The 21479-nt window shown below is 51.0% G+C and overlaps 1 protein-coding gene across 1 annotated transcript in view; it reads right to left on the bottom strand.

The window, feature by feature from the left end:
• Positions 1–4710: 4710 nt before the first annotated feature.
• The window catches only part of CABLES1 (Cdk5 and Abl enzyme substrate 1), a 106107-nt gene continuing 89338 nt past the window's right edge, over positions 4711–21479 (bottom strand). Inside the window, exons 8-10 of the mRNA XM_065889464.1 lie at positions 8612–8718; positions 7123–7330; positions 4711–4851 (exon numbers count right to left, since the gene is read on the bottom strand). Coding sequence (XP_065745536.1) covers positions 4711–4851; positions 7123–7330; positions 8612–8718 — 456 coding nt within the window. The remainder of the gene's footprint in view (positions 4852–7122; positions 7331–8611; positions 8719–21479) is intronic.

The following is a 21479-nucleotide window of genomic DNA, read 5'->3' on the forward strand; positions in this document are numbered from 1 at the left end:
GAACAGTATCACGGCACCTGGAGAGGGTGCCTTCCACTTCCAGTGGTCTCTCTCCAACCTCTTGAAGCATCTCAGGGGCAGACCCATGGAGTCCTTGCCGTCCCCCACAGAACACAGGGTAAGACACATTTTATCAAATGCTACATGGACCTCAGTGAAGGTCAATCTGGAATCAAACTGGGGATCTGTTCATCGTGATGCCCAAGGTCATGACTGTACAGCTCCCCAGCTCTGGTAGAGGGGGCTCATGCTCCAGCACCCACTGTGGCTCTGACCCTCCACTATCGCAACTCTCCACCTGGGCATGGACCCGAGAAGCTGAGATACAGGCCTCATCCAGGCAGTGACCTTAGTCAACACCGGAAGAAGCGATCCCTATAAGCCAGCTCTGCGCTTGGGACCTACTATCGGTTAACTGTACCTTTATCCAATTTAAATCTTTCTGGCCATGTGCATCCACAAAAGTGTTAGATGAGGCAGTTAGGTAAAACAACTGTCAAAACTACCTTTCAGTAAGAGACTGGCACTGTTCCTTTTGGTATTAAAAACCATCTACAGGACTTCCCTGGTGTCACAGTGGTTAAGAATCCACCTGCCAATGCAGGGGACACAGGTTCGAGCCCTGCTCCGGGAAGATCCCACATGCCACGGAGCAGCTAAGCCCGTGTGCCACAACTACTGAGCCTGCGAGCCACGACTACTGAAGCCCGCATGCCTAGGGCCCTTGTGCCGCAACAAGAGAAGCCGCCACAGTGAGAAGCCCATGCACCGCAATGAAGAGTAGCCGCCCACTCACTGCAACTAGAGAAAGCCTGCACGCAGCAACAAAGACCCAACGCAGCCAAAAAAAAAAAAAAAAAAAAAGACATTACAGAGATTTGTAAAAAAAGTAAAACAATGCCACTCTTCCCACTAGATTAAAAAAAAACCTACAGTTCCTCTGTTTTAGACAACTTTATACATAAGTAGTATTTTTTTTCAGACAGAAAATTTATTTCCTATGCATATATGGAGGAATAATACCGCTCAGATTTAAATGCATACAAATGTCCACAGAATCTTGTTGAGATGTAGATTCTGCAGTTGTAACAAGGCCCCAGGGGATGCCAACTCTGCTGGTCCTCAGACCACACTTTGAGTAGCAAGATGGTAGTGGGAGATGGTACACGGGTAAGTGCCATCCTTGCCAGGTGTGTCTTCAGGGTTCAGCTAGCTCAGTGTTTGAAGACTTTCTGGACTATCTCTTTAGAAGTCTGCAGGGCCCTTTTTGCAATGGGGTCTGTCAGAGCGAGCACCCCCTGCCTTGACAGTGAGAGGACCAGGCCCCTGAATTATTATTTTCTTCTTTTATAGCTTTTTGCCTTGTTCTGCCTTGCACTTGCACTCCTGGAAGACGCTTTCAAGTTGGTGCTGACAATATGTGACTCCAAATATATAGCCTTGATGTTTCCTCCCTCGTCTGGTCCTCAACACTCTACCTGGCCCTGCTGGGACCTGGCCAGCAATGTGCTTAACCAAACGCTCCCGACGGCTCCTAGGAGATGAACTCAGGCTGTCCCTGGGGCAGGGGAGCCCTGGGACGCTCCGCCCCACACAGAGAAAACAATTAACAGGTAACAAAACTACCTGGCTCACGTTGCTTTGTTCCAGCCTACCCCTTCTCTGCACAGGCAGATTGCAACGGAGGCAAGAAGGCCGGCCGTTCTGCACTGAACCGGAAACGTCTAAGGAAGAGTTCAGCGGTAGGGCGATAAACAGACCTATGTGCTGCTGCGGGAACGGAGGGGCCCGTGGTACGCAGTGGTTTGTGCGGAGTACGGGGAGGCCCAGAATGGGTGTGCTGGGTGGGCCACCAAAAGAATAGAGGAAGTTTGGGTCAGGAGAAAAAAACCAAGGAAAACAAACAGCTTTGCCTTTGGTGTGGATGTCCTGCTTTAATGCAGGTTCGATTGGGGAGAAAGAAGGGAAAGGAGTGACCTCTACTGTCACTGGCCTGAGGCCTCCAGGCCTTTGGGGGATGGGGACTGATCCTGCCCGGGGAATGGAGCACAGCGGGCCCACTGCTTGGGGACAGGGCTGCTGCCACCAGGCCGGCTGCTCCTTGCCTTCCATCTCTAACCTGACCTCACAGTCAGGGCACCAGAGGAGAGACACCCCCGGTCCTCCAGGCCAGTCTGGGGAAACCAAGTCAGGTGGGGCGGCTCCTGCCATCCCGAGGAGTGTGGGCTTCCCCAGACCCTTGGCCTTGAGAACTGCAGAGGCTTCAGGCAGCCCAAGAGGGAGCAGGGCTTGCAAGGGGTCCAAACCTGCCGCTATGGTGGACGGTGGAAGGGCAGAGCCTCGGGGTCTTCTAGAACAGTCTGCTGAGCGGCCGCCTTCTCTCCACACAGGCACAGGCTGCCTCCACGACTCCTTGCCAAAGCCCGAGGCTGGGAAGTGACTGGCAGTCACCACATCCCAGGAGGCGCCGGCAGTGACCTTGGCGCCCTGGCCTCCGCCTCATTCCCCTTTTCCTTCGGAAAGCTCATGTGATGCACAAGGAAAAGGAGAGCTCTGGACAAAATCTTTCCTTCTCAGCCTCCTTCCCAACTGAATTAAAACCCATAAACTCCCCACTTAACAAACCCACAGGTCAAAATAGATGTTTAAATTGTCTTAACAAAATGGACCCACAACTCCTTAAGTCCACCTCATAAATGCCCCAAACCAAACTGCCCCAAACCCAAGAACCTGAGCCTGTTTTTAAGACACAGGCAGGACACAGGGTGTTGCCCTCCGCACATCTGGGCCGGTGGCCCCTGTCACCTATTGGATATCCCCTGAGCTTGGCGGGAGACTCAAGGCAGATGGGTGGCGGGGAGCTACGATTTCTAGATGCCAGTGGCCTCACATCTCTGAGAGGCTTTCCACCCACCAGGCCCTCACCGGGGAGCTGAGTGGGCTGGGAACCAGGGGGCTCATCAGGGAGAAGCAGGTGACAGACACCAGCAGAGGAAGGTCAAGGGCGGGTTATATTCAGGTGATGGAGACATTCTGAACACTTCCTGTTTCTTTCCCAATTTGCCTCATAAACAGTAGGTGTCCCAGAAATAGTAATTAATCTATCAAGCCCAAGAGATCGCGTTCATCATACCCCTCAACAAAATCATCTCACAACTGAATCCAGCTAAGGAGATTTGTTAGCAAAATATTTATGACTAAACTCTGTTCCTCTGGGTCCTGTTTGCTCTCCCCCTGGCCACTCCTTGAATTCCTCCAACCTGTGACTGTCAGATTTTTTCAAGCTCTGCTGACTGAAGCCCGGTACCCCGTTGCCCCTTCTCTGGGGTGATTGCAAAGCTCCGAATCTGTGTGTGAGATCGAGGCGGGGATGGTGGCAGATGAACTATAATGCAGGGCGAGGGTGACTGGTGAGACTTCACACGTCTACACATACACATACGTGGGTATAGAAACAAGAAAATATTTTAATTCTCTCTTTACAGGGCCACAGGCTTCCTTCTGTCCGGTGAACCACAGTGGGCACCTCTCTCCTGCAGCTACGAGGGGACAGAGTGATGAGGTGCCTCCATACAGGTTGTCCCAGTGAATCGGTACAAGCAGCAACGAAAACTCTGCACTAACAGCCCTGGGGACATGGTGATGCTAAGAGCTGTTGCCTCTTCGATTGACTCAGCCTCAGCCCAAGATGCAGTTTGTCCCAACTGTCAAAAGCCTCAAAACACCAATCATGCGTCTTACCCCTGATCTGGATTTTATAAAACACTTTATATAGATAGGTAGATAGACAGGTAGCACAATAAATGTGCCTGTAATGCACTCTAACATAGAGCACAGGAATACACACCACGGATCCCAACCCCACCGTCTCCACAGTGGGGAGAGTGTGCAGGTTCGTGTACACGCAGGACGTGATGGCGGAACAGTACAGAACATCACATGCCACACCTTTCCACGCGGCCCATCCGAGTGAGAGCTTGTCTTCTTTGTCCCACTGGTGGTAGGAGCGGTAACAGAAACAATGTCATTTTCTAAGGGCAGAAGATGTCCACCTGGTACGGACAGAGTGACTGTTATCCAGAGATTATGTAGAAATAATTGCCGAGGGTCAGCCTGGCTCCTGACCCCAGGCTGAGGTCTGTTCTGCAGAGGGTGGGGCTGGCTTTGCGGGTGGAGGCCTGATGTGACATCTCTCAAACACACTCTCACACTCAGCCACACGCTCCAGAGGGAAGTGCACTTCCAACAGCGGATACAAAAATAGATTGGCACGCTCTTTTGACACACTGAGGGTATCTTTTAGAAGCTTTCTCCCAACTTCTGCAAATTCTCTTCCCCAATCTGCTCTAGAACTTTGCACTCCGAGTTGGAACAGGGCTGGAGAGAAGGCCCTGGACCACGCCTGCCAGGTCTGCGTGTGGTCGCGAGGAAGTCTGGGTGAGGCCAGCTAGGAAATCTGGTGAGTGGAGAGCTGGGAGAGCCATCTTCTTCTCGGGTCTCCCCTTCCTGGCTGAGCAGTAAACGGTTCACAGCCCATCTCAGCTGGCCAGATGGAAGACTCCCTGAAAAGTTTCTGGTACTGCTTCTACACAAAAACATGTCGAGTGGAGAAAAGTTTGCTGTGTTGAGTTCTATTTTTGCATTTCCAGTAGTACACGCTGCCCCAGTGAGCTCAGGGGAAGTGGTCCCGGCCCTCCTAGGAGGCCTGTGCTAGGAGCTCTGGACCAGGCGTCTGTAGTGGGGCATGACTTCGTGCTCCGGCAGATGAAGGGCAAATTCCAAGGCCACCAACACCGGGAACTCAAAGGCAATCAGTTCTCGTCTATTCAGCCGGAACTTCTCCTCCAGCTTCTGCAACAGAAATAAAGGAAACCAAAAGACTTTTGGCTTTGAAATAAAAATCCTAGGTTTTCTCCACGTGTAACCTCTGTATCCATCAGCCAGAGAGTGTTTACAGAGAAACCTGTTATGGGCAAGACTGTGGAGGAAGAAACGGAGGCATCAGCTGTGTTTCCTGCTCTCAGTCCTGATGCAAAAGGACTCATACCTCCCTGAGGACCCACAGTCTGCCGGGAGCCTGAGATACAACCCGTGACTTCATTACATCTCTTGATAATCCTACACGATCAGTGTTACATTTATCTCCATTTTACAGATGGGTAAATGGGGTCAAGAGGTTAAGAATTTGTCTAAGGTGACATGGGCAGCAAATTGAAATGCTGAGATTCAGACTCAGCTGAGACCCAAACTGTACCTGTCACGACTAGGTTATTCAAGCTTAGAGGTAAGACTGAAACCATAGCAAATCATCTATAACAACAAAATCCACGTGGGAGGTTTAGGATCGGGGGAGCTGGTAATGTGTAGTTTGGTCCTTGCATTTTATGCTCGAGGACCAAGTGCTGGCGAGGCTGCCTCACTTTCAGAGCATTACATGGCTTGTGTGGATCTGATTGGGCTGAGCCCATGCCCAGGGGCTCCCCTCCTGCACTGCCTCTTGGTCCAGCTGCTGCCGGAGTAGGAATGGAGAACAATCAGGGTGAGGGTGGGTAGGGAAGGCCTCATTTTTGCTGAAGTACCTTCTGCTTTGGCTTAAACTTAGCTTTTGGCTTAATTAAAAAAAAAAAAAAAATCTCAACACCAGAGTAGTCGGCGACTACTTTCAGATTATAACTGGGTCGGGATCTTGCGTTCAGGTAATCGCTACTGCAAACGGCCTGTCAGATGTTACCCTTATATTCTGCATTGGTACCACCAGCATTGCTGGATGATATATTTCTCAACTATGAGACGTGTGTAACAGCACACTTGTAAAGATTCATTAGTTCAGCTATTATCTATGTAAACCTATTGATTCTCAGCTCAGATTTGGTATCCAAACCATGGTCCTAAAAGCGTTTACTACACAAATTAGATGATTCTGTACCATTTCTTCCATGGATGGATGAATGGATAAACAAAATGTGGTGTATACATGCAGTGGAGAATTATTCAGCCTTAAAAAGGTAGGAAATTCGGATGAATCTCCTGATCTGTTGGCTTTATTGTATCTCAAATTTTCTATGAATACACTGATTTTTTTTTTTTTTTGTCTGCGCCACGCAGCTTGTGGGATCTTAGTTCCCCGACCAGGGATTGAGCCCAGGCCCTTGGCAGTGAAAGCGCGGAGTCCTAACCACTGGACTGCCAGGGAATTCCCAGAATACGCTGAATTTTAAAAACAGGCATTCTTGTATCTGTCCAAGAAGATCAGTGTTTCCTTGCTTTAAAGGGGCTCTACTTTAATTTTTATTTTTAAAAATTATTTATTTATTTATTTATTTGGCTACACTGGGTCTTTAGTTGCGGCATGTGTGATCTGGTTCCCTGACCAGGGATTGAACTTGGGGCCCCTGCATTGGGAGCATAGAGTCTTAACCACTGGACAACCAGGGAACCCTAAGGGGCTCTATTTTAAAAGGAAGGAGATACCACTCAGTCAAGCCCACGCCTTTCCCCAAAAAAGTGAGCAGCCGAGGCCACAGGAAGCCAAGGTGTGTCTGACGGATGTTCTGCAGGTCACACCACCCGCAAGACCCCTGGCTATTACAGTGGCTTCTGTGGCTTGGAGAATAAGCTCACCCTTATGGTGCCTTAAAGTGTATTTTATGGCCAGACCCAATACTGGGGATCTTCAGTCTCATCAAAGTGGCCTATCCCTCTGTTTTTTTTTTTTTTTTTTTGTGGTACGCAGGCCTCTCACTGTTGTGGCCTCTCCCGTTGCGGAGCACAGGCTCCGGACACACAGGCTCAGCGGCCATGGTTCACGGGCCCAGCCGCTCCGCGGCATGTGGGATCTTCCCGGACCGGGGCACGAACCCGTGTCCCCTGCATCGGCAGGCGGACTCTCAACCACTGCGCCACCAGGGAAGCCCCTATCCCTCTGTTTTAAGACAGCCCGAGATGTGGGGTCTGACATCTGCTGTAGAAGGGCCAACCTCATTGCCCTGGTCCCTTAGCTGGTACTAAGGCTCAGAAGTCTCCCGGGCTGGGTCACCAACCAGGCTCTGCTGAGACCAACGCTGGCCTGGAGTGCATGCCCCGCCCCCCCCAAACCAGCCAATCAGAATTCAGTCCACTTACGTCAATTAAATGCTTGACTTCATGTTTTTTGAGGTCGCTTCCAATTTTGGCTGCTAAGAGCACGCACGCCCCGGCACAAAGCTTCCGGTTGTGTTTGTTTAGCTTTCCCTTGAGGGCGAGCTTCTCAAAGTAGACAAATGCCATGGCCACCGTGGGCTCCTCAAGGCCACAGTCCTCCTGGGCAAGCTTCCGCATCTCTCGCTTCAGGCTAGAAAAAGACGGGAGGGAGAGAAGAGTCTTATCAGAACTTGGAGTTTCGGGTGACCCCAAAGAAGAAGACTACCCTGTCTTGAAAGCACTTTCTCTTTCATTTCCAGGAGGGCGACGTGGAATGGGATTAAATCCCTATGAGTGAGAAAGTTACGTCATATGTGGCCAACAGACTTAAGCCGCTGGGACTTCGAACCCTTCTCTGTTGGTCAAGCTGTACAGACCACGTCCAGATGGGACCATGTTGAGCCCAAGTGGATAGCTGAGGGTCCGGAAACTAGGAGTAGAGCCGCCCACAGTGACAGAGGGAAACTAAGGTCATTCCAGAGAGACAGTTACTCAGATAAATTAGGTACTTGGCATCAGCTCTGCCGAAGATCGCTTATGGCCACTATGGCCGAAGAGGGGTTAGACTAAGAGTGCAGCAACCAGCCTACTTAGGAAAGCTGCCCAACCAACAGATATGAATACTATTTTTCTCACCTCTTTGGCTAGGAACGTGCGAGAATCAAATCAGGATTGGGCATAATCCTAAATTACATTTATGTATGAATGTAATTCATACATAAATGTATGAATGCTGGCACGTGTTCCAACACTATGTGTATAGCCTAGCCTCCATTACTACACACACACACACACACACACACACACACACACACACGCCCTGAAATCTTGCTGTCCTGGCACACAGACACAACACAAGTCAGCTTCTCTCCAGCCCAGCAGGGCCAGTCCTCTCGATTACTGGGCCGGAAGATGTGGGTCACCACAAGGTCGATCCAATCAGCTGCAGGGGAAATCTGGGCCTGATTTTTGCTTTGGCCATTTTGCTGACTGCTTACATAGAGGGCTTGGCTGTCACCTCTGGGCAGACGGTTGTGGGTAAAGAGTTATCTCAAACCCTCTGATACCAATTCTGTTCTGTTTTGCCTGTATTTGAGAACACAGGGAACTGAATGTTTCCTATTCTCAGTTTTCCATAACATAAATCTTACTGAACTGTTAGCCACAGATAGTATGAAATGATTCTTTCATAAGGAACCGCACTCCAGATCCTTGTCAGCGTGTGTCAAGGGCTCTGCCTCTGTCCTGCCTGCCTTGACTCACTCACATCTAGGCACGGGTCAGCAAGCACCGGACGAGCCTCTTTTAGCTGAATGTGACCATGTTTCACTTCCCCAGAACAACAGAAGACCCACCGTACAAAGCACGAGCTCAGTGCGTGCTGGGAGAGGGGCCTGGGGGAAAGTTCAGGTGGGCGTTCATCCCCACGTACCTCCTTATTTTGCTGAGTGTTAACTTAATGTGAGGAAACTTCTCCTTGAAGGTCTCATTCATGTCCTTCTTGAGATCCGAGGGCTTCACGTAGTCGATCACCGTGGTCTGAAACAGATGGGGCGACACGGCTCACTCCTTAAAATGCTGGTCATGGGTATGATCATGTGTAAGCTAGAGCCAACTTCTAACACCCTGCACCACCAGCAACAGGGAACTCAGATGAGGGCCACCTCAAGGGCTCTGCTGGAGGCAGGAGCCTGACAGGCAGGGCCTCTGCAGGTGGATGGAAGCCAAACCCCGTCCATCAGCAGGGCAACACTTAGAAATCGTCAGGAGTCGGTGCCTCTTAGTGCCCGTGTTTCAGCCTGTTGTTCACAGGGTGTGATATCTGGACCCCCGCAGATCTGGGTACAATCCTCACGACCATCATAAGTCATCTGGCTGTGAGAGGTGTATTTATTTAATGACCCCAAACTTCAGATTCCACATCTGTAAAATGCAAACAGCAACGGCGCCTACCTCATACGGCTATTTGGAGAACTACGTCACAAGTGCTCTGTGCGGTGCTTGGGATACAGCAAGCGCTCAATAAATGTTGGCTACTGGTTTTTTATTTTTTTAATTGTGGGAAGATACCCCTGACATAAAATTGACCATTTTTACCTTTTAAAAAAAATAATCAATTCATTTATTTTTGGCCGTGTTGGGTCTTTGTTGCTGCGTGCAGGCTTTCTCTAGTTGTGGCGAACCGGGACTACTCTTCGTTGCGTTGCGTGGGCTTCTCATCGGTGGCTTCTCTTGTTGCAGAGCGCAGGCTGTAGGCACGTGGGCTTCAGCAGTCGTGGCTCGCGGGCTCTAGAGCGCAGGCTCAGGAGTTGTGGCGCACGGGCTTAGCTGCTCCGCGGCATGTGGGATCTTCCCGGACCAGGGCTCTACCCCGTGTCCCCTGCTTCGGCAGGCGGATTCTTAACCACTGCGCCACCAGGCAAGTCCATTTTTACTGTTTTTAAGCGTGCAGTTCAATGGCGTTAAGTGCATTCACCATGTCGTACAACCATTACCACCATCCACCTCTAGAAGTGTTGTCATCTTGCAAATCTGAAACTCTGTCCCGATTAGACGCTAACTCCCCATTCTCTCCCCCCAGCTCCTCCTGGACACCGCCATTCTACTCTCTGGCTCTCTGAATTTGACTACTCCTCATAGAAGTGGAATCACCCAGTATTTGTCCTTCTGTGTCTGGCTTCTTTCACCGCGCATAATGTCCTCAAGGTTTATCCATGTTGTAGCACGTTTTAGAATTCCCTCCCTTTCTAAGGCTGGATAATATTCCATTGTAGGTATATAATGCTGGCTATTATCAACAGTCCTATGAACCCTGAGTTCCTCCTCCTCCCCTTGCCCTTCCCAATTCCATCCATCCTGAAAGACCGGCTCCTTCGAGCTCTCTCTGCATACCCTGATCTCCCTTGCTTCTCTGTGCCTTACACTATTAACTCTGAATTAAACTCAGTCTGGTGGGGAGGGATAAATTGGGAGACTGGGATTGACATATACACACTACTATATATATAAAATAGACCTGCTGTACAGCACAGGGAACTCTACTCGATACTCTGTAATGGCCTATATGGGAAAATAAAAAAAAGAGTGGATATATGTATATACATAACTGATTCTCTTTGCTGTACACCTGACACTAATACAACGTTGTAAATCAACTATACTCCAAATTAAAAAAAAACAAACAACTCACTCTGGCTGGATGTCACCAGAGTAATCTTACCCCACCTCCTCAGGAACATACTTTCCAAGGGCTGCAACAACGTGGGATGCCTCTCCTGGCTGGCTACGGGCAGTAACCTTTGTCAGGCAAAGCCAGAGAAAGAAGAAACCACACACTGTGATGAGAAGGCCGGTTCCTGTGGACAGCTACTGCCAGCCTCTTCTCGGGCGAGTGCCTGGCCTTTTCCAGAACACACGTCCAAGGTCTCCTCAGCAGCTCTAACAAAAGTTAGTGGCTTTCTGTGAACACCCCCATTCAGAAGACGTTTGCTTGGACGTGGTTTCAGAACAGGCACGTGGAATGTCTCTGGTGTCACTTTTATAACCAAGAGCAGGCAAAGAGCCTGCACGTCCAAATTCACACGGATCTCGGTGGCACCTTCTTTGCTTCTCTGGCCAAGAAAGGCAAACCACAGTCCTATTAACACACACGATTCCACCAAGCTTGTTCAGAGCTTTTCCACTTCTGGGTGGAGGTGGACTCGGTGGGTGCAATGCCATGACTTCCGCCTCGGAGCTGTGGTCTTTCCAGCCCAATCAGGAAGGCTGTCCCTCAGCTGACCCAGGACACACCCATCTGGTAGCTGCCATGTGTCCCGGCGATGTGCCGGTGAAGAGCCGGGAAGTAGCAACCAGCCGTGGAGCACACGTGGACACGTGGTCGCACACACGCATGGGCGGTGCTGCTCTGCTGGGCAATGGGAGCGGGGTGCACACATTTTATGGAAGCCACTTACTACCAAGGTCCAGGAGAGCGGACGCCTTGCCTGTGGCAGCCCTCCAAGACGCGCCTGTCATCTCAAACAAACGTCTCCTCTGGGCTAAACAGGATGTAAGAGTTTTCATTTAGGAAACAGGCAGCAGAACGGGGTACCCCATCTAACACACTTACCTCAAGCTGGGCCCATCAGCCAATCAGCCAAGTTTTCTGTCTCCTAAATAGCCAGTACCCCCTCCCCCTTTCTCCCACCCCTCCCCACATCCTGACCTCCCAGAGAGAGCCCCTTCTGCTCTTCCTCTGCAGACGACCGTCGCTAGGCTTGCAATGATGTGAGCAGGTTCAAGCGAAGAGTTGCCAGCTTTTGCTGGGGGCCAAAGCTGGGTGAGCCCCCAGCAAGGATATTCCAGGGGCTGGAGGAGGTGGGGTTGTGCGGGAGGTGTCTGGATCCCTCCCTGTGGCGACCACAGCGGCCCTGCTGGTTTCTGTCTTAGATGTACATACATGCAACGCTTCTCTTGAAAGAAGGCTCCCACTGTCAGAAGAGTGCCTTCCAGCCACCTCACCGTACATAGGAGGAAACAGAGGGTCAGAGAGGTGAAGGGGCTTGCCGCCACTGAGGTAGGGCACACTGCTTTCCTGCTCTTAATCAGACTGAAAGAGCACACGTTAGTAGCGGCAGGGAGTAGCTCCAAGAGGCTGGCAGGTGGAAAGGGTTGGGGACGGTGGTTGGCAGTTCCATCTCCAGCGAGTCAGGCCTAACTTGCAAAAAGTGGCTTAACCTCCCCGAGCTGAGCCTCACCTTCCTCTTCTCTGCACAAGGTAAGAATACCTGATACCTGATGGGCTGCTTCAGAGGTTTATCTCAAAGATCAAACAGAGAACACGATGTACCTAAAGGACACTGAAGAATTTTATCAAGAGGACAACAGGGAGACAGCAGCAAACAAGTTCCGCTTCAGTCCCACTGAGCCAGTGTCTGAGGGGGGCGCCCTGCTCTCTGCACCGTGATCTTGCCCAGGTGATTTTTATGAGAATCAGATCCTCCTTGCCTAGGCTGCAATGCCACTTCTGTAGGATCATCTTCCCTAAACCCCAGTGATTCACCTTCACTATACACTATGGCTTGGATATCCAACCCCCTTCTGGGATGCCTTGCTGTACTCCCCGACTCCTTTGCAGCTAGGATTCCAAATACAATTCCAGTTCTTCCTATCCCATGCGCTGGTGTCAGAAAGCAGAGCTGAAGCAGAGGCTGGGCTTCTGTTGTTTCTGCTACCAAGAAGAGTCGCCACAGGAGCCCTAGAGTCCCAGTTTCCATTTTGCGGGTGTAGACCACAGTAGGGCAGCATGGGTCTGGATCCAGCAGCAGTGGCAGCTTCCTGACCATGGAGGTGGCAATACTGTCACATCCAGAGCTGACAGCCAGCGCAGATTCCCCTAGTGACCTGGTTCTGCAGTATGGTTTTGGGATCATTCCGGAAACCCCAACTTAGGCTGTTTCGTCAGCCTCCCCAGTGACTCTATAAGCTGTTTGGTACCCTGGAAGAAAATGCCTTTCTTCTTAAACTAGCTCGAGTGGATGCTGTGCTTCATAACTGAACCATGACTGATGCATACGCTGTTTTCACTGATGGCATTTACTGCTACTGTAACAGGACCTTACTGGGGGGATGTGGGATAGGGCAGAGCTCTGCTTCCCCTAAAGGCACCGATGTCATCAGCTCACCGCAGCACTGGGGTCCTCCCACACCACTTCCTGACCAGTCCTAGCTTTAGAAGGGCCCCGTGAGCACCAACAACCCAGCTCAGCTTGCAGCCCTGGAGGTGGGGCAAGGAGGGCTCCGGCCACCCCCAAGCCCAGACCTTGCAGGAGAGACTCTTATTTTTACGAGTAGCCTCATCCTAGCTCTTGGGATACGGAGCTGGGACCTACTTTTCCTGGCAGCAGGAGGAGTGGATAGCTATATTTGTTTCCATGCTGAACCCTGGAGAGGGGTGTAGAAGGAGGGCCAGTGAGCTGATGCTATGAGACCCTTGGCTCAGCACCTGGCCCCCAGCGAGGGCTGCACGTGGCCAAGCCCTCAAGTTCATGTTCTAAGTGGCAGAATTCCTCTGAACCCCAGCTCTGCCACCTGGAGGTACAGAGGTGGCACCCTGTGAAGCCTTCTGTGTGGGGTTTCCAGCCACAGGGCCATGTCCTGGTGACTGCTCCCCGCACCGGGCAGAAGACTGGCTGGCAGCCTGATCCTCCATTTACTGATCTATTTGGCCATCACCTGGCTACTCTCTTTCCTCAACTAGATATAGTACATTTTGGGGGTGAGAGGGTCTCTGCAAACTTCCATCTTTCTGTCAAGGCCCCCCATTTCCTGACCTCCAAGTGGCCAGCAGCCCTGTCCTCCAGGGCACTGTGGCAGAGGGAGGGTGGCTCCACTGGGGAAGGCACAGGACGGACACAAGCCAGCTGGGCCCGCATTCCTAGGGGTTTGCAGCGTCAGGAAATCCAAGGGCATCCGGGGAAAGAGGCTGTGCGTGCTGACTGTTGAAGGCTTGCTATGCCTGGACCTGAGGCATTCTAGTTTACTTGCTTACATTTATTTTGGGGGGTGAGGTAGGTTGGCTTCTGGGGCAAGGAAATGCTGCAAAGATTCAAGACGGCAGGAGGATGGTGGTAAATCTCGGATGTCAGTCTGAGTGCCTCAGAACACAAAAGTGGTTGTATCAGTGTCCAGTGGCTGCTGTAACAAAGTACCATAGACTTCACGTCTTAAACAACAGAAATTTATTGTCTCACAAATCCAAGATCAAGGTATCAGCAGGGCCACGGTCTCTCTGAAACTCTCCCTTGCTTCTTCCCAGCCTCTGGTAGTCCCAGGTGGTCCTTGGCTTGCATATACATCATTCCAATCCCTGCCTCCACACGGTGCTCTCTCCGTGTCTGCGTTCCCACGGCCATCTTCCCTCTGTGTCTCTGTCTTCTTAGAAGGACACCAGTCCTATTGGGCTAGGGCCCACCTTGCTCCAGTACGACCTCATCTTAACTAATTTACCTCTGCAAACACCCCGTTGCCAAATAAGGTCACACCCTCAGATACTGGGGTTAGGACTTGAGCCAATCTTCTTGGGGGACACAACTCCACCCGCAGCAGTGGTGTCGCTTGTGATGGAGCTGCTGTGCAGCCTCGCTGTACTCTGATCTCAGCCCTCCATCCCAGGCTGGATGCAGCGTCGCCCCTGCCTGTGAGGCCCCGCGCTGCCCCAGGCAGCAGGTTCTGGTCTTGACCTTGGTCTGAGGGAGCACGTCTCTTCTGCCCCCACCTCCTCCACCTCCAGATGGCTCTGGCTCACTCTTGCTCTCATCTCTGCTTCCCTGAGCTGCAGCTCAGTGGGGAGGATCCAGACTCTGGAGCCAGATGCCTGGGTTTAAACCCCAGCTCGACCACTCAGCATCTGGGCACTAGTGCAGGCGGTCTGAACTCTGTGCCTCCATTTCTTCATCCGGCTTCTCCGTCACGTGCTTTATGATGATGGCTGCAGGGCACCAGACGTACGGGCCGCTTGTGCTCAGCTGCTCGGGGCACGTGATCAGGGTGGCTGAATGGGTGGCCCCCAAAGCGACAATCTGCCCCCAGGCCCTTGCTCAGACAGGGCCTTGCACGCACGCCGCACCTGGAGCCTGCTGCTTCAGATCGGCCAGGCGCCAAGTATGGGAAGAATAGCCCTGAGCCCAGGACGACCCTTCAGGTAGATTCCAGAGGGATGACAGTCCTCACTGTTGTCAGCTCTGGGTCCCTCTAGGAAACACTTCCTGGAACATAGCGGCCACGACTCCTCTGCATGGTCCTATCTGTCTTGAGGGAGGCTTACGACATCCTTCAGAGGCTGGACCTCCCTCCCTCCCCAACCCCGAGAGACAGTCGTCCTCTTTCCAGTGACGGAGGGTGAGCCGAGGCGGCAGTACTGGGAGGCTGAGCTGCAGGCGCAGGTCACAGTGGGCCCCCAGCCACCCATTCGTTCTGGCTCGAGAGAGAATGAATGAAACGGGAGGCCCATGCTTTGTTCCAGGTCCCCTATCAACCCAACTGCACGGTTTACAAAGACTCACAACGGCTGGGTTTCGCCAGTGCGCGTGCGTCCCTATGAATCAAAGTGCTAATAAATGGGCTGTGGTCCCCTACTGGTCTGGTACAGACCGGGTGACCACTGTGCTCAGTGCCACTAAATTCCAGGCCACGGGATTTGCCAAGTGCAGGGGTCCTTGCGGCCCCAGCAGTGGCCAACAGCTGGGTCCAGCTGCGTGAGGGATGGGCAGCTCCATCCCTGGCGCCTGTGATTCGCAGGGTGGAGTGGAGCGAGAGATCACTTAAATGCACTTTCTCGCAGCTGCCTGGCTACGGGGAAGCTGTGTGTGCACAGCTGCAGAAAGAAGAAGGAAGGTCAGCTGGGAGCAGGAGACCATTCGAACGAAACGCAGAAGGTCCAGGAGATGCAATTCAGAAAGGAGCCCTGCCCGGCCTGCCCCGCCGGAGAGGCAGGCAGAGTTAGGAAAGGCCCAGCATGGGGGCTGATGCCACACATCCCTCTGAGATAACAGGAAACGACGGTAAGACCACAACCTAGTTCTCCAGCTGGAAGAGTCTACTGCGCCGCCGAGACACCCTTTGCTTTTTACCAAAACAGATAAAGGCTTGGACTCATCATGAGAGAAGGGAGGGAGCTTCCACAGAGCTGACCTTGGGCCCCATTCTGGCCCAGGGCACCACCAGGATGCCCTAAAGGGAAGGCCTCCCAGGGTGGGGTTGGGGTGCAACAGGAGAGGGTGGGAGGCAGCAGGTATGCGCTGGGGGTGCGTGCACCCTAGTAACAGTGCTGAAGGAGAACGAGCGGCTCAGAGCTGACAGGTTGATGGTCTGATTCCCACAGAAACAACATAAAAGGTGCTTCCACTCGGGGCCTGGTAAGGCTCTCCTTCCTTTCGTCCCCACCTCCAGGGCTCACATCTCCCTAGGGACTCTTAGAGCAGCTCTGAACTGAGCTTGCTGTCGACTCTGCTGCCACTCCCCTCTGGGTCAGAGGGGCCCCTGGGGGGCAGGAACATTCCAGAGGAGCCAGGTTCCAGCGGCAGGGCTACCTGAAACCCAGGAGGCAGCAGGGAGCTCAGGGCAGGTGTGCGGCCTCTCTAAGCCTCGCTTACCTGGCCTGTGAAACGGAGGATGCAAGGCAGTGATGTCTGCAGCTCTTTCCAGTGCCAACAGCCAGCCTCCACTGCACTTGCCTGACATCCATGGGGCTCCGAGCCCAGCTGGGCGCCGGAAAGCACACGTGACCTGCTCGCTAAGGAAAGCAGAGCCGTGGCCCTTGATGAAATCTATCTCACCACACACAGCTGGGCCTTTCGGCTGTTCTATGTTTATTCCTTTTTCCTGAGAGGATTGTAAATCACAAGGAAACTACGGAATGAGTGCACAGACCACTCGGCCTGGGGCTGCATTTGTTGCTATTTCTACCCATCGGATTCCAAACACAGGATCCTGGGTCTAACCTGTGCCCCTTCCCTTAGGCGAGCAGCTCTTCAGGTTCTCTCACTGAAATGAGATGGCTTGCAAATCGAGGAGAGGCACACAGGGAAAGCTGCGTTTGTGTCAGGATTACACCACCATGTGGACTGGCCAGGTGTGCAGAGCACGTTCACGGTTTCAGACATGTGTCGAGTGTTTCCCTGGTACTACAGAAACTTCTGGAGTAGCGTTTCCACCCACCTGAGATAACAGTGGGTAGACGTGGCCCTGAGGTCACACACACCCAGATAGTATTTAGATGCACTTTTAAATGCATGCTTCTTAAAGGGTGGTCTCAGAGCACGAGCTGATGAACTGTGTATGCAGTGTCATGTTAAAAACCACAAAGTGATAAACAAAAATTTGAGACAAATACAGAGAAAGGGAGTAGATGCTACCTCTTGGTTGAAATGGAAAGCAAAGTTTTGTTTCATATTATTTTTACAAGAAAAAAAAAGATTAAAAAACCCCACAATACTGATGCATGCTACCACATGGATAAACCTTGAAACCATTATGCTAAATGAAAGAGGCCAGACGCAAAAGACCATATAGTGTATGATTCCATCTTCATGAAATGTCCACAACAGGCAAGTCTATAGAGACAGAAAGTACACTGGTGGTTGCCTAGGGCTTACAGGATGGGTGGGTGCTTAAGGATACGGGGGCCTCTTTTTGAGGATGACGAAAATGTCCTAAAAAACTGACTGCGGGGCTTCCCTGGTGGTGCAGTGGTTGCGAGTCTGCTTGCCAATGCAGGGGACACAGGTTCGTGCCCCGGTCCAGGAAGATCCCATGTGCCGCGGAGCGGCTATGCCCGTGAGCCATGGCCACTGAGCCTGCGCGTCCGGAGCCTGCGCTCCGCAACGGGAGAGGCCACAACAGTGAGAGGCCCACGTACCGAAAAAAAAAAAAAAAAAAAAAACTGACTGTGGTAATGGTTGTACAATTTTGTGAATATACTAAAAACCATTGAATTGTACATTTTAAAAGAGGTGAATTGTATGATATGTGAATTTCATCTAATAAAACCGATACCAAAAAAAAGCCCAAATCCCAAAACCCAAACCCAAAACAGAAAACAAAACCCACCACGATGCAATAAGGCATTTTATTTTTACACTTACATCAAAAGCCCCACTGCTCAGCGTTTGTGCAGGCGCCTGGCAGGGAAGTTCCAGGGCCCCTTCGAATCTCCAGAGAGGCCCAGCAATGGTGTTTCTGTAACGCTGAACTACTTTTCTTAAAGAGGGTCTCCCGAACTGAATAAGCTTCAGGCATCTGGAAACCTGGGGGCCTGGAAAGAGCCTTGCGAGGGAGGGGCCCCTGGGCTCAAGCTGCTTTAGCGTCTCAATAAATCCACCTGCAGACAGGTAAGTAAGTGCCCACGTCATCCAGACAGCTTTCAGTGGAAAAGAGATATGGAGGGAAAGCAGAATCCAATCTCATGGAAGCCTAGATTAATCCTCCTTTACTGTCTTCTATTCCCTCCTGCTCAGCATCTCATACTATGCTGAAAAATTAAGTTCTAAGATATATTCCCACAGCCCTGGGGGGGATGCTGAAACGGAAGGAGGGGCTTTTCTATGAGTCCTTAGACTGTAATATTAAGTAAATAAAAGAACAGGTACTGTATCACGGAGATCAATCCAAGAGGCGTCCTCTCAAGATTGAGATACCTGTAGATATCACAAAGGGCGTGAGCCGGCTTTCTTTCTGTTGTCAGTACAGTTCGAGAGGGCTTTCTTCCTGAGAAAGGAAAAGGATCCAGAAATCCCTTCACAGAACGTTAATTTTGTTGGCATTATCTCAGTCAGTTCTCTTATTTTCTCCTCTTAATTGCTCTCCACACCCATAAGGGGGGAAAAACCACTACCGACTTCGGCTGCCAGGTTCTAATGATAAATAACGGCTCTCTAGTGAAACTTTAATTATAGGCCAGGAGGCACAGGGCAGGAAGCACCGGTTCTAGTGGGAGGCCTCTGGCCCCCCTCACTGCATTGAGAAACCATATGAAACACAGGCCCTACAAGAACCTGCATGTAGCCAGGAGGCTCGACGTACTTTCATGTTTCGTGGTCACCTTCTAGAAACCGTAAGGCCAAAACCACGGGGGCAGCTGCAATTTGATTTCCACATCTGCACCAGGATTTCTTTTTTTTTTCATTCAAACCTCTCCTTTGCCCTTTCACAATGGCTAATACTGGGAGTGACTTGCTTGGATCAAAGTTAAAAAATACAACTGTAACTACAAATGCAGTTTCAAAGGGTTCCACTTAAACTCTGTAAATAACAGCCTTCTTTCTGAGCCTCAGGGGAATGTTCAGCTCTGGAACCCTCCCACTATAAGGCACATCCCAGCCGTGGCAATGACTGGCCTTTTTATCTTCTACTGAGAACAAACATGAACGAAAGTATACCTTCAACTACATCCTGGCTGGCAAACACCTCCACTGACTCAGAAAGCCCGCTCCTAGGTATTTATCCAAGAGAAATGAAAATGTATATCCACAAAAAGACTTGTATGTGAATGTTCATAGCAGCAATATTCATAATATCCCTAAGTTGGAAACGACACAAATGTCCATCAATAGGAGAACGGGTAAATAAATGAAGGTATATCCATACAATGGAATCCCACTCAGCAATTAAAAAAAACCCAAAAAACTACTGACACGTGCAACATGAGTGAATCTTACAGATATTAAGTTGTGTGAATGAAGATGGATTAAAAAAAACACAGTACACAATTCCGTTCATATGAAGTCCCAGTAGGGGCAAAACCAATCTTTGGTGACAAAAGTCAGAACAGTAGTTGCCTTTGCTGGGAGGGGGTATGAAGCAGAACACGATTGAAAGGAGGGAGCTTTCTAAGGGGATAGAAGTGTCCTACATTTTGGTCCAAGTGGAGGATACAAAATTCATGGAACTATACACTTAAAATGGGTACGTTTGATTAGCTATGTTATACCTTAATATGAAAAGAGAAAAAAATGGCAGGACTTGCCTGGTGGTCCAGTGGTTAAGACTTCGCCTTCCAATGCAGGGGGTGTGGGTTCGATCCCTGGTTGGGGAGCTAAGATCTCACATGCCTCCCGGCCACAAAACCAAAATATAAAGCAGAAGCAATATTGTAACAAATTCAATAAAGACTTAAAAAAAAAATTGGTCCATATCAAAAAAATCTTAAAAAAAAAAAAAGGCTGCTGCAGGATTTGATGGGGTAGAAGGACTATAGCTCATCACTGTAAAGCTTGCTTGATTCTGTAGAGGCCACACCAACACCTCAGACCCTGAAATTCCACAGGTATAGGATACCCCAAAACCCAGGACCACAGCCCCTCATTCTCAGATCTGGGCCTCTGCTTGGCTGGCCGAACTTAAACTGCCCTGGGGGCCTCGCGGGGACAGGCATATGGCAGCAGGACCCCAGAGGCCTTGGAGGTTGATATTTAGGGAGGTGGGTGGCGCTGCTCAGTCAGTCAGCCTGTGAGGGACTTGCTGGTTCCCTTCCCCAACTTCCACAGCAGGGAGCCGGGGAGGGGAGGAAGGAGCGGGGTTGCACAGGCTTCTCACAGGGCTGAGTCCGCCTGCAGGGGGAGCCCTGCCAACCATGAGGGTTCACCCCGCAGCAGGAACGCTCCAAGCTGTGTCACTGTGTCAGCTCTTCCTACCCACCCACAGGCCAAGATGTGCCCCAGACCCTCAAAGAGGGCCTTTAACAACCTGGATTAGATAACCCTGTAGCTCCCTCTGTCCACCTTAGTAGCCGGCGCCTACTGACAAGTGCAGCTCCCTGAGCACGGGGTCAAGTTAGCACAGAGAATTTGTCAGGATCGTCATGCTATTGACTTCCGTGTGTGTGTGTGTGTGTGTGTGTGTGTGTGTGTGTGTGTGTGTGTGTGTGTGTGTGTGTGTGTAAAGGGCAGTGACTGTTACTGTTAAAAATATCCATTTTACACAAGATCAACCTCTTGCACACTTCAGGCTCTTGCACATGGGGCCATCCCCCCAAGGCCTGGCAGGCCTCTCTCCCCTCAGCGTTCACTTTTGCATGTCTTCAGGGGAGCCTTCCTTGAGGCCCACCTCCAACCCCTAACCCTCCCTGTCATTCTTCACCACTTTTCTAAGATGATTCCTTCCTTACCCTCCTCACTACCGTGACCTGTGTACTGTTTGCTGTCTGACTTCTCCACTCACTCTAAGGTCGAGGAGAACAGGATCGGTGGCTGGTTTGTCCTCCACTGTATAAGGAAGCACCTCGCCTGGCACATAGTAGGGCCTCAGTCAATACTGGTTAGATGGACAAATTCTATACCTAGTACCCAACACACAAAACAAAGCAAGCAAACCAAAGCCAAACCCCCTACTCTTGCTCTTGCAAGTTCAGTGCCAAAATGCATGTGAAACAGCCCCGGAAGCCACGTCTGCTTCTAGAGAGGAAGTCTCCCGGAAGCCAGTCTGAGGCAGTTTGTAATCATGAAATGCACGTCAGTGCTGAAAAGTGGACGGCCCACGTTTTATCAAAGTACCAATATCTGTGGCCAGAGCAGAAGGAGATGTAGGTCTTATGAAGCTGACCAGGCAAATGCAGTTCATGAGCAATTTCATTCTCTAAAAAATGGACGGTTACAAGAAGCACAGGCTACAGACTCAATGTAGTGAACTGAAAAATGACCCACTTGGGACCATAAAACGAGGAGGGTAGGACACACACACTGACCTGGCAGGTCATCTAGCGCACTGTCTGGTGGAGTGGGGGAATGATCCGTCTGCACAGGTGTGCACATGTAGACTACAGC

The sequence above is a fragment of the Phocoena phocoena genome, chromosome 13, assembly GCF_963924675.1.
Source record: "Phocoena phocoena chromosome 13, mPhoPho1.1, whole genome shotgun sequence".
In the NCBI taxonomy this organism is placed as follows: Eukaryota; Metazoa; Chordata; class Mammalia; order Artiodactyla; family Phocoenidae; genus Phocoena; species Phocoena phocoena.